Source organism: Heterocephalus glaber, unplaced genomic scaffold, assembly GCF_053883595.1.
Source record: "Heterocephalus glaber isolate CG9 unplaced genomic scaffold, H.glaber_assembly_v1.0 deba00001687, whole genome shotgun sequence".
Lineage (NCBI taxonomy): Eukaryota > Metazoa > Chordata > Mammalia > Rodentia > Bathyergidae > Heterocephalus > Heterocephalus glaber.
Genome location: NW_028258412.1, coordinates 13,369,159 through 13,382,132, shown reverse-complemented (window position 1 = coordinate 13,382,132; position 12,974 = coordinate 13,369,159). Strand labels below are relative to the sequence as shown.

Genomic DNA, 12,974 nt, shown 5'->3' with positions numbered 1-12,974 from the left:
AGAGTACAGAATACAGCCATTCAGAAAACTAACACTATCAGGTTTTTCCAAAGCCTGCTGTGTGCCAGGCATGGTGGTACTAGCCTATAATCCCAGCACTCAGGAGGCTGAGGCAAGGAGGATCACTGCCTGTTCAGGCCAGCCTGAACTACATAGCAAGACACTGTCTCAAAAAACAAAACAAAATAAACAAACAAAAAAAAAACCCCAAAGTCTACTCTGTGGGAGGTATCTCTCAAGGTCACACCTGCTCCTCCAGACATCTGCCTAACCCTCCAGCTGCTACTCGTGGGAGGTAGGAGAAAAGAAACTAACATTTGCTGCACACTTTACACACTGGTAATAGGGTAGTTCCAACAACCTGCAAGATAGGTTCTTCTACTGTGCCTTTCAAACAGATGAGGAAACAAAAGCCTGGAGAGTAAGAGGTCCACACCAAGGGCACAGAGCTGCCACAGGAGGACCCAACACTTGAGCCAAGGTCTGACTCTTGGGGCAGTCTGACTCTTACCTTCCACCTATACCACTGTCACCTGCTGCCTCCTCACGGCACCCACCCTAGCCAACCTGCTGCTTCTCTGAAATCTCAGAGAGGAACCAGACCATAGCAGGATCATACCTGGCTTCCCACTGATCTGGAGGAGATTCTGAAATGACTCGTCCCAAAGCATCCAGCACTGGAGGTGGCCGCTGCAAGAGACAAGTGGGTGAATGTCCCTCAATGTTCACTGCTCTCCCAGCCAAGCAGACCAATGGCCCGGGACACAGCTACCCCGAGCCACCAAAAGCCCCAAGTCTCTTAGATGGAGTAGCTGGGAGGTTGAGCAGAGTCCAACCAACCTCATGCCACCAGATCACAGCAGATGCCCTGGTTACTCACATACAACTTCTCCTGGTAGATCTCCATGAGCCTGCCCATAACCTCGGACGCATGGCGGTGATACTGTGCCACTGCCTGGGAGAGGGCTTCAGCCCCAGCCTGCCTCACTGCTGCCTCATGATAGATCACATCATGAATCAACAAGGAGCAGAGTTCTGGCTGCAGATCAAGGCCCATAGTAGACCAGAGCCTGCAGCAAACCAAAGCAGGGGCTGGTCAGATAAGGAACTATAGCACCAGCTCTACCAATCCCAACCCTGCCCTTCTCTCACTGGAGGCTGAGCACACTGGCTCAGGTACTTCCTAAGGGAGACAGGACAGAGCAGGAGAAAGCAGCCTCTCACTGACTCTCACCTCTCAGCCAGCTTCCGGATCTCCTCCTCCTTATCAAACTTGACAACCCAGAGCCTCCGCAGCAGGTTCAGGCCATTCTTCTCATCAGTATCAGGGGCTGGCAATACCATGTGAAGCTCCATCAGCCCCTGGGAAGGGGAGGAATAGCATCATATGAGACTCAACCTCTCAGAGCAGCTTCTGACCTGCCTTTTTATTGCCCTCTGGGCTGTAATGTCCAAGATGCAACCACTTGGTGCATATGGTTAGTTAAAGTTAAATCAATTAAAATGAACTATAATAAGTTATACCAAGCACGTTTCTAAGTGGCTGCATCAGAGAACATAGACAGAAAATATTTCCACCAATACAAGTAGTTCCACTGGAGAGTGCTGACATAAAAATGTTAGGAATCAAAGAAAGTGAAAGGGTAAATAAGGACCAAATGGGTGACAGATATTGGCAAGCAGGAAGAAAATGTTCAAATGGGAAGGGGAGAAAAGGAGAGTGGAGGGGAGAGGGAAGGAAAGGAAAAGGAGAAGGAAAAAAAGAGAACAGAAGGAAAAAACTGGAAACAAAGCTTTTATAATAATGAAGGGAAGAAGGGTTGGAGGGGAGGGGAGTGGGGAAAAAAAGAATCAAGATATATCATACACAGGCACAAATTCTCTATGATGAATGTGATCAAAAGTGGACCAATAAAATTAATTTTTTTTAAAAAAAGAAGTGCTAGGAATCAACTCAATTAGCTGCCTGCTCAGAGTCTCTTCAAATTAATTTCTGGGCACTGGAGGTGTAGTTCAGTGGTACAGTGCCTGCTTAGCAGGTGCAAAACATTGGGTCAATCCCTAATACCCCCCCCCAAAAGTTTTTGGTGAAATGATGGTATATGGTGGTAGAATATTTTTAATGTAAAAATTAATAACAACTCTAAATAAAGAAGACAAAGGGTCAGAAAAGGTGTGTTCCTTTTGTTGGATGAATTTCTAAGAAGAATTTACCACAGTGTCATCATTTTTACACTGCCAAGTGCCAGACAAAATCATCACATATCAATAGCAAGAGGACATGGATCAGTATTTGGGAACCACTGTCTTATTATTCCAAGGCAATTTTCAGTTACGGTCCAAAAGCCACTGAGACTATTCCATGTAAAGCCACACACAGTGGTGCATGTCTGTAACTCCAGCACTCTGGGAAGCTAAGGCAGAAGGATTGCAAGTTTGAGGCCAGCCCAGGCAACTTAGTGATTAACAAGACCCTGTCTCAAAATAAAAAATAAAAACAGCTTCAGATGTGACTCAATGCAAAGGCCCTGGGTTCAATCCCCAGTAAGAAAGAAAGAAAGAGAGAGAGAGAGACAGACAGACAGACCAAGTGACCAACCAAGTGCAGGGAGCAGGTTGCACTAATATTGTTAGACTGTAACACTATGAAGATCCACATTCCAGTTTAAAAATTAGGCAAAGGGCCAGGGATTTAGCTCAGTGGTTTCGCCGTCTGCTGCGCAAGCGCCGAGACCCGAGTTCGATCCCTGGTACCAAAAAATAAATAAATAAAAATAAAAATAAAACTTAGGCAAAATCTTCCAAGAAAAAAATGGACCATGACAGATCACAGCAACTGCTTAGTTTTCTAATTCTTTGAAGGACTCCAACCCATCCTGTGACCTATTCTCTTTCATCTAGGACCTCCCAGCAGGGTGAGGGACAGTCTCTCAAATCCCCATCGCATAGCTCAAACACTTGCGCAGTGTGACACGGTGCCACAGTGGTCCCTTGAGAGAGTGAGAACGCACCTGGAGTGCAGTCTCTCGCACACTGGTACATGGGGACTGCAAGGCACAGAGCAGCACGTCTACTTCCTCCTGCTCTGCGAAGGCACAGCCATCCTCGCCACTGCTGCTAGCACACAGGGTGGTCAGGGTGTCTGAGGCCAGAACCTGAGGACATAAACACACTGGTTCATTTGGGCAAATCATTTACTTCCGTGGGACCAGGTAATAGGCTGAGGAGCCCAGAGAAGGCTCTGAACTAAGAATATCCATCCCACAGCCCTACCAGGGCTAAGATCACAGCCCTGGGCCAGCCCAGTGAAACTCCTCGCTAGTTGAAAACAGTCAATCTGGCTCTCAAATGCAGCCCTTCTGCCCCAGTCCAAAAGCAAGGACTGGGAGACAGCTCCAGTAGGACTTGACCACTCATGCCAGGACCCGAGGTCAGGGTCACAACATCAGCCAACTGGAAAACAGATCACCTGTAGGCGAGGCGAGCCCGTCCCAATCACCCAAGTCAGAAGACGCAGCATAGCCACCCGAGGCAGCAACTCCGGGCCATTCTGGGAGAGAGGGAGAGAACAGGAGATGAGCCAGGCTGAGGCTGTGGGGAAAGTCTGTAACCACACCTAATGGCCAAGCAAATGGCATCCTCTCACTCCCAGGGGATCACTCTGGGTCACACAACTGACTCTACTGTAGAAATCTCATTAGGTCCAGAGGTGCTAACCCCAGCTACTCATGATCCTCAGGATCATATATAAATATAAATAAATTCTGAAACTCACTTGAAATTCAAACTATGAAATATAGATGTACCATAAATATATGAAGAGAAGCTTAACTTTACAAGTAAAGAAATGCAAGATAGCTGGGCATGGTGGCGAATGCCTGTACTCCCAGCACTTGGGAGGCTGAGCCAGGAAGATTGCCGTGAGTTCGAGGCTAGCCTGGGCTACATAGTGAGTTCAAGGTCAGCCTGAACTACATATCAAGATCCTCTCTCAAAAAAGGGGGGGCAGGATAAAATGAATCACTTATCACTAGCAATATTCATACTACCTGAGGCTGTTAGGTTTGGAGAAAAGGAAACTAACTTTTAGTGAAAGGACAGCTCAGAACATGCTACATAATCTAGCAAGTCCACATCCAACACAAATCCTCATAGCAATGTTCAAACAGAGTACATAAGGGGCATAGACACACAAGAGCTGGTCAAAGTGGGGAAATGTTAACACAACCTTGAAATACCATCAATAGGTAAAGACTTAGAACATGGTCCATGCATAGCTTAAGATCTCACTCAGCCAGTACAATCAATAAAATGGGTCTATACACACTGACACGGATGGAAAACCAGAATAGATAAGTCGTATGAAAGCAGCCTAACCACTTTCTGCATTACACAGCCCACCACACTATGCATATGACTGCTGTAGGAATAAGCACACCCTCTACTTCACCATCAGAAGTGTTCATGGTCAGAAGTATCACAAGCACCTGCCTCCCCAAGCCCCTTAAAAACAAGAGGAGAACAGATCCTGCCCACCTCATCCACACGGCCAGGTAGGGTGCTAGGGGAGGCCCTCAGCTGGGCATGGACAGTAAGGATCTGAAGAATCTGAGCCATCTGCTCTTCCTCCTCCTCACTGTGGTGGGGCATCTCAGTCAGAACCATCTTCAGCAACGGGAAGACCAAGGAGAAGGCTGGTGCCGACAAGGGCACGGCATCTGCAAGAGCAAGCAGCAGGCACGGTCCTTGGGGCAGGCCAGGACTGGGCCACTGCTGCCTGTGTAACCTCAGGGCAGGTGGCCAGGGGGAAAGCTGGAGGCCCTTCTGATGCCTGGAAGAACACAGCAGGGCAACAGGGATGATGGCTAGTAGCCCAGAGCCAAAGTCAATCCTGCTTCTAACTCAAACACTGTTCAGTTCCAGGATGGCAGACTGAACAGAGAAGAAAATGCCAAAGTAAACCCTCAGCAAGATCACAATGACTCACAGAACAGGAGCCCTGGACTCAGAAGTCCTCCAACTAATGCAACCCTTCATTTTTCAGATGAGCAAACCATGGCTGGGGGGAAGATTTGCTGAAGACCACAGACTCAGGAAGCCCAGGCGACACTATAGCTCCTACCCTCCCCACACCGGCTCACAGCACCCTGGACCCGTGGTGCCATGCCATCTCATACCTGGCTCGCCCTTGCCCATCCTGCTGGCGATGGTGTGGGTGTGCAGCAGCGTCACCACCCTCTTTACAGCCACTGACAACTCTTCCTGGCACCACGACTTATCCAGAGCACACTCTGGCTTCAGCAGGCGCAAAGTGACATGGCTCACCAAAGTTCCTGTGAAGAAGAGATGAGACTAGCTGCGGGTGACCCAAACAAAGACAGAGAGTCTGTTCTGGGCACTAAAAAGGGACTCAGAGAAGAAGTGCCTCATTCCTCTGAATTAATAATCTCTTCTGCTTCACCAAAATGTCATCCACCTAATTTTTCCCTTGATCATTATGAAAGTACCAGAGAGAAGGTAGGCAGGAGCTGTCCTTTAGATGCCCATGAAATTGCAAATATACTCAGAAAAGGCACAGGCCAGCAGGGGTTATTCAGACAAGAGTAACACTCTAGTCATACGGGGCCTCCACCTCCTATGCAACAAGCCCAGCCAACCAAGTAACACCTCTGGCAAGCTCCATTGCACTAACTGCCACTGCACAGGTTCCATCCCCAGAGAAATACTCTTTAGGCTAGAAAGAGTTGGTAAACAATCCACAAAAGTAAGGCCACCATAATTCCTAGCCGACCTACCACCTGGATTTTGTTCAGAGCTAACAGAAAGCTAAAGGTGACACTATTGATATATAGCTGTGTAGGAGCTCTGGGATGCACTGACTGGCTGTGGCTAAACCATCCTCGCCGCCACTGAACTTGATGTCACAGCTTCAAAACCATTACAGAAAGATGGGACACTGGATAGCATCTAAAACCTGGTTCCCAGTGAGGGCAGACAAGGCCCAAATGGAGAGAACCGGACATACTACGCCACTCCCAAGACTAGCTTGAGGTTCCACAGGTTGTTTCCCTATGAAAACAGAATTCAGCAGTGTGGGTTTCTCCAAAGGCACTCAGGGGCATCCCCACTTCCTCCCAGACTGCCCTGGGCCATCCCCACAGCCAACAAACAAGGACTAACCTAAAGCCTTGAGCCTCGGGGGCATGACACAGGCAGCCAAAGACAGGAAGGGGTTCTTGATCCTGGGAGCAGCCAGGGGAGATTTTAGCAAGGGCAGAAAAGAGTCAACCAAAATAGGGATGTACTGGGTTAGGCCAGACGGATTCTTGACGAGGATGGTGTCCAGGAGTCCCAGTGCTGCCTCCAGCTCCCCATCCAGCTGTAAGTAGAGTCATCCAGGGGACAGATCAGCAGGGCCCCTGGGCCCATTCTGGGAATGGAGGAATCAGCACGCTGCCCAGCACTCTCCAGCATGTGGTGATGGCAGCCACTTACCTCCTGCAGTCGCCTCCGAATCTGTGCCTCCTTGTCTAGCTGGGCCTGCAGCATCTCCTTCTGCTTGCTGGTCAGCTGCACCTCCTCCTTTATGCCTTTCTTCTTTTTTATTTCCTGAAGGGTCAAGGTTAGCAAACCAATCCCATCTCCAGGAAACAGACCTGCCTCCCAACCAGAGGAAGGCAAGTTTGCTTCCACAAAAAGCACTAGGCCAGCTCCAAGTCTGTGACACAGACCCCAAGACCCAGCATGTGGCCCCCTTCACCCCGTACAAAGTCCACAGCCATTTGAGATCTACAGAATGAAGACACCAGTAGAGAAGCCTTTTTTTTTTTAAACCAGATTATCTGCTGAGAAAGGCAAGTAAGACTCTTACACGTTAAGAGAAATAAAAGGTCCTACATTGTACTCCAGAATATTATGGTGACCATGGCTTCATATTCAAAACTTCAGCCTCCCCTCCTGCCCAGACCCCTCCTTAGATATCTCCCACAGTGTAAGCTGAAGCCTGGACAAAGCCTACTCAGGTGGCTGCAGATAACAAGACAGAGTAATCGCCCACTCTTTCAGAAACTATTCACTGAGCACCGACATTGTGCTAGGCACTGTTCTAGGTACTCAGGATACCTGGTGGGAAAGATGAAGTCCCTGCCCTCACAGAGCTCACAATCTAGCAGGTGAAGACAGAAAAGAAACAAGTAAACAAATACATAAAGGAGGTGATCGTGAAGTAAGAGAACTGTCGTAAAAGTAAGGTATACTGTGGATAGGTGGATGAGGGTTCACCTCTCTGAGAAAGACCCACGTGGGCTAAGATGTGAAAGACAAGAAGAACCCAGCCTCAAAAAGACCAAGGGAAGGGCCGGGGATTTAGCTCAGTGGTTTCGCCACCTGCTGTGTAGGCGCAAGGACCCGAGTTCGATCCCCAGTACCAAAAAAAAGACCAAGGGAAAAGAGCAGGCTGAGACAGGCAAGAGCCCTGTGCATTCTTGCCTCCATTAGAATCAGCTCTGTTCAAAGCTGAATATGTCTCTTAACCCAGGATTCCCCAGAGACCCTGCTGCACCAGGCCCTGCACCTGCTTTCAGGAGCCAAGACATGGCCCAGCCTTCAAGGAGCTGGAGGAGGAAGGGAAGTGGCACCATCACAACAACATAGGACACATGGGATCCAACAGTACTTAGGGAGAAACAGCTTTTGTTTTACTTTGGGGGCCGGGGGCTACAGAAGAGGACCAGGAACAGGACATGGACAACAGTGTGCTATGGGCCTCAGGATGATCCTGGGGAACAACCTACATGCAATACAGAGCACCTTCTGCCTGAGGCCACCAAGTCCAGTGTCCACATTGAGATGTCTCCAAGGACTCACCTCCTTCAGCTCCAGCTCAATGATCTGCTCTTTGAAGGAGTAAGCTTTGTTCTCTCGCTTCATGTTGGCCTTTTTTATGCTGTCCTGCTGGGCACTGAAACATACAACAGGTCAGCTTGAAAAGAGGCACTAGGGGGCCGGGGATTTAGCTCAGTGGTTTCGCTGCCTGCTGCACAAGCGCAAAGACCCGAGTTCGATCCCCAGTACAAAAAAAAAAAAAAGAAAAGAGGCACTAGGGCCCTCAGCCTCCCTGCCAGCCATGAAATCCCACCTAGCTTTTAAGTACTGTGCACAATGACAGTGCCAGACACTTGACACACTCTAGTACCCAGGGCCTAACTGCCAGGCCTGAAACATAGGAGGTATTCACCCAATGATTGGATAGATTACTTCATTTGTTCCTCGAAACACTACAAAGAAGGTGTTGTCTCTATCACACAAGTAAGAAAACAAGGGCTTGGGGAAGAAAGGCAACTGAGCCCACCCACAAGCAGTCTCACCTCTGGATGATGGATTTGTCATACAGCTCCCCAGGAGGGGTCTGCATAATAACAAACTCCTCCCGCGTCACCAGGCGCAGTGCAGGGTTCTGCACAGAGGTGGTGATGGTGCTGATGAGCTGTGGGAGGACCCGGTCTGGGGACAGGATGGAAAGGGAGCCCATGGCGTTCATGGAAGACTGCCAGACAAACACAGATACAGTCAGTCTACCCCAATTCTGGCACTGAAGAGCAGTCCTGCCATGCCTAAATGCCCCTGGTAATTGGGTTCCCTTCCTGCTACAGTCTTTCCTTTCTGAGCAGTCTACTGGAGTGGACATCTATAGTTTGTGCCTGCCTTACTCAGTTATTCCTTAGTCTAGGGATAGCACTCTGATTTTGGGAGACACAATCCTTTTGTTCTCAATCTCCATAGGCCAGGTGGAGCTGCCCTCATCCTTTCCAGAGGTAGGCACACAACCAGACCAGAAGGTCAGGCTCAGGGATGAGCACAGGACGCAAGCCAGGCCAACTGGGAAAATGTGACCCTGTGCTAGCTGATGCTATTGGAAAATGCATGCGTTTCTCACTGGAGCTGTTGGAGGAAGAAGGTATGAGCCTGGAACTCTAATAGCTCTCTTACCACCCAAAAGAGAAAAACTGAGAATGGAGCCCACAGCCTGGACAGCAGAGATAGGAGACACAGATGGATCCGTTGTAATATTCCAAGGCATCAGCCCAAGCAGGTCATGTCCTTGTATTGTGTAGGTAAATGAAGCAGTAAGTTTCCTTTTGTGCTTAACCAGTTTGCATTTTCTATCTCTTATAACCAAGGATCCAAGCCCATATTTCACCACTCCTCCTCTTGTATTTTAGCCCTCTCTTTTCACACCCTGGAAAGGGGATCTCTACACCTCTGCCACTTGAGGCCAGAACCATTCCATACTCCCATTACCTGGTTCAGGGGACTCTGTGTGGTAATCCTGGGAATGATCTGATCCAGGTGCCTGGTGATGAAGGCTTCAGGATCAATCTTCATCTTGGCAAGAAGTCCTGGCCAGAGTCCAGACTGCACTGCCACTGGAGGGAAGGGGGCTCTGTGAAGCATTTTGCCCAGCCTGCTCTCACCCTGCCCAACAGAGATCCCACCTCTCCCATACCCTCCACAACCACAGACCTAAAGATGGGTGATGGGAGATGATCAGCATCTCCTGGGCCAACTGTTCCATGTTAGCGATATCACCTTCAAGTCCCGGCACAGCAGAAATGACACAGAGAGCCTCCTGCAGGACCCTTGGAGGCACGTAGGCCTTGCCTGTCTCAGTCACCTCTCCTGTGTCAGTCACCAGAGTCTCTAAGGGCAGCACCTGTGTGGAAACAACATGCTGCTCGGAGCCCTGTGCAGGCATGGCACAGAGGGGGCAATACACCAGACACACTATGCCTTGCCCTCCTCTTGTTCTCTGGGGTTCCTGTTGCAGTAGGGACTGATGTTCAGCTTCCTGTACTGGGACCCACAGGGTGTGAGGCTTGGCTGGAAGGACAAAGCACCTGTGAATATGAACCTAAAAGGTCCGTGGGGAAGAGAAGGAAATGGAAACTGGTCCAGGAGACCCAACACAAGCCTGCAAGGCTGTCACTGGCCCACAGGCTCCTAGCTGCCTTAGGGAGGAAGGCAGTGAGGGACAGGACATAGGGCACTGAAACAGGAGCCCAGACTTTAGGGTCTACTCCCAGGTCTTCCTCCCACTGGCTAGAGATCTGGGGAGGCCAAGTCAGCTTCTGGAACCCTGGACAGCTCATATAAGGATTAGAAGCCCTATCTGCCTGAAAGATACTATGAAAAACCATAAGAGAGAACGGGTAGAAAATGCTTTAAAAATTATTAAACTGGGCATGGTGGTGCATGCCTGTAATCCCAGCACTCGGGAGACTGATGCAAGAGAATCTCCATGAGTTTGAGGCCAGCCTGGGCTAAATAGTGAGTTCAACGCTAGCCTGAACTACACAGAAAACCCTGTCTCAAAAAAAAAAAGATTAAAGGTTTAAAATCAAGAGAGAGGTTCAAAGAAAAAAAGGCTGAGCTACAGGTCAAAAAGGATGGGAAGGTAAAGAAAAGAGTCTGAAAGGAAAAAACTGTATGAAAAAAGATGCTATTGAAGCTCTAGGGCAAGGCAGAAGATTCTGGCATCAGAGTGTGCATGAGAGAACAACCCAGAGGTGGCCCAGCCAAACCCCTAGGACACAAGCAGGTCAGCTAAGTGGGTCCAAGAGCCCCAGTTACAAGGTCCAGAAACCCTCACCTTGTGAGAACTGAGGACAGTCTTCAGCTCCTCCAGGAGTCCATAAGCCAGCTTAAAGCCCCCAAGAGAGGACAGCAGCTTCCGAACCGTCTGCTGAGCCTGCCTGCGCACATGCCAGGTGCGGCTCAGAAGCACCCCCACCAGGGCCCGGTGGTACTGCCTGCAAGCACAGGAACAGATGGCCCTGGGGCAAGCTGGGGGGACAGGGCTTTCTACAGCCAACCCTTCACACACCCCACTTCTCAGGTTCTTGTCTCAGTCTCCCTTGTTTGGCCCAAGGGACAAGGTAAGCAACCCTGACGTACTGAACTTTGTTGCCGGTGAGTCTATGAGAATGGTCCAGGAGAAGCCTCTCTGTCAAATGCAACACGGTACACAGGGCTAGGAGAGGGAAGAGACAGTGAAAATATTCTTTTACAACAAGTATATGTACACACATGCGTGCACACACACACACTCATAAACAAATGGAAAATTAACAATGAAATGTAAATATGATTATGACTGGATGTGAAGTTACAGCTCATTTTTATTTCCTTATTTGCTTATTATGGACACAGGTATTTTGAAATAAGGAAAAGTATACTTTTTTAGTAATTAAAATTACTACAAAGGGGGGCCGGGGATTTAGCTCAGTGGTTCCGCCGCCTGCCTCGGAAGCACAAGGTCCCGAGTTCGATCCCCGGTACCAAAAAAACAAAACAAAACAAAAAAAATTACTACAAAGTTCTACAAAAGAAATGAGGAAGCTCATCATACACTGGAAATTGATTTCCAAGACTAGAAGGCAGTGAATATAAAAGATACATTACCATTTGTAGAAAAATGGTAGAAAACTAAAACATGAAGTTATTTACTTGTTTACATATATACACGTGTATATCTGATAAACTTGGCTATCTATGGCCATAACTGACTAACCAGACATCAAAATAGGCATGTAATTTTCAATATAGACACTCTTGTACCTTTTATTTTTTAATTATGTTGAATGTATTTCCTAACAAAAACTGACTAAAACAATTTTTTTAAAAACAAGAAGTGACTAACAGTTGTAGCTTATTAATAGGATGTTGTGATTTGTGAGTCAAAAGATTTTTCAAATCACTAATTAGTGGCAGACTCCTCTGAGGCAACCTAGAATTTTACACATACATTTAGAGATCAACTGTTTCTTTTCTGCTAGGAGAAAAAGCAGTAGTTTCTATGTCTTGTAGTGGGGGAGTAGAGCCTGACACACTCCACCAGCACTTCTCAGCTCTTCTTAACACAAGAAAACCTGACACAGCACCAATTACCCAATCAGCTATAATTACAGCTAATATTGTGAGCGTCAATGCTATCTCTACAATTCTCTCAGCACCGCCCCCCTTTCCCAGCCTGACACTTCCCATGGAAATGGATTCATTCCAACGACAAGCTGTTGGCTAAATTGCTCTGGTTGGGCTTCTGCAGATCCAACTGGCCAAACAGGTGGTCAAGGAAGGGTTCTTTCTGAAGACCTCCCAAGAGACTTGGCTCCAAGTAACTTACCATCTTCTGAGGCCATGAGCAGGAATTTCTCAGAAGTGAAAATCTGCTTCTTCTCATCCACAACCAGCTGCCAGAAACTGCTTAGTTTGGCCTCTGCAAGAAACCAAAAGTCACCCACAGTCCACACACCATGGTCCCAAGGACTGGGCAGCTCTATCTTGAAGCTGCTGCAGTGGGCTTTGTGAAGGACTCTGACTAGGGTAAGTCAGTCCTAGGCTCACTGCTCTCCTGTTTGAAGAACTAACCTCAATCTTTGTCCCATCACTTCCTGTATGAAAGGTTCCAGTGGTTCCCTGCTCCCCACAGGAGCCCCAGCAAGCAGTTTCTCCTCTGAGATTCCCACCCAACCAGGCACCAAACTGAATACTTGAGGTGCCTCCACTGGGGCTTGCCCTGCCCTTCCGTGACTGGGGCTGTTTGGACTCACAGATGGCTCTTCCCTCATGAAAGTGAGATCCTTCTTTGCCCTCAGGGCTCCAGTTTAAATGCCTCCTCCTTCATGAACCCTTTCTCAACACCTACCCCCAAATTCAAAGCAATCTCCCTTTAAAACTGCTCTAATGTCACATATTGCATTAAACTACAGAGGTTATCTTTGTATCTCCTTCCTCCTGCTACAGAGTAGTAATAAGCACCCTGAAGTTTGATGAAGCAAGCTCATGTTCATCTTGCATCCCCTTAGGTAGCCAAAGGCCTTAGCATACACATGGTGGGTACACAATAATACATGAAGAGAGATGAACTCCATTTCTTGCTACAGAAAGTTTAGGTGTGTGTACCTGCAGGAAGTGAA

At 48.2% G+C, this 12,974-nt stretch overlaps 1 protein-coding gene across 2 annotated transcripts in view; it reads right to left on the bottom strand.

The window, feature by feature from the left end:
* Nucleotides 1-12,974, bottom strand: part of Gcn1 (GCN1 activator of EIF2AK4) — a 64,128-nt gene that overhangs the window by 28,139 nt on the left and 23,015 nt on the right. For both annotated transcript variants that reach the window (XR_002394489.2, XM_004843682.3), the window contains exons 16-31: nt 12,182-12,274; nt 10,954-11,029; nt 10,649-10,808; nt 9,523-9,712; nt 9,301-9,425; nt 8,367-8,545; nt 7,867-7,960; nt 6,496-6,609; nt 6,181-6,379; nt 5,178-5,333; nt 4,537-4,718; nt 3,470-3,550; nt 3,012-3,155; nt 1,235-1,362; nt 881-1,070; nt 620-690 (exon numbers count right to left, since the gene is read on the bottom strand). Coding sequence is in view for 1 of the 2 variants with exons in the window: in XM_004843682.3 (XP_004843739.2) it covers nt 620-690; nt 881-1,070; nt 1,235-1,362; nt 3,012-3,155; nt 3,470-3,550; nt 4,537-4,718; nt 5,178-5,333; nt 6,181-6,379; nt 6,496-6,609; nt 7,867-7,960; nt 8,367-8,545; nt 9,301-9,425; nt 9,523-9,712; nt 10,649-10,808; nt 10,954-11,029; nt 12,182-12,274 (2,182 nt within the window). In the remaining variant the exon portion in view is untranslated. The remainder of the gene's footprint in view (nt 1-619; nt 691-880; nt 1,071-1,234; nt 1,363-3,011; nt 3,156-3,469; nt 3,551-4,536; nt 4,719-5,177; nt 5,334-6,180; nt 6,380-6,495; nt 6,610-7,866; nt 7,961-8,366; nt 8,546-9,300; nt 9,426-9,522; nt 9,713-10,648; nt 10,809-10,953; nt 11,030-12,181; nt 12,275-12,974) is intronic.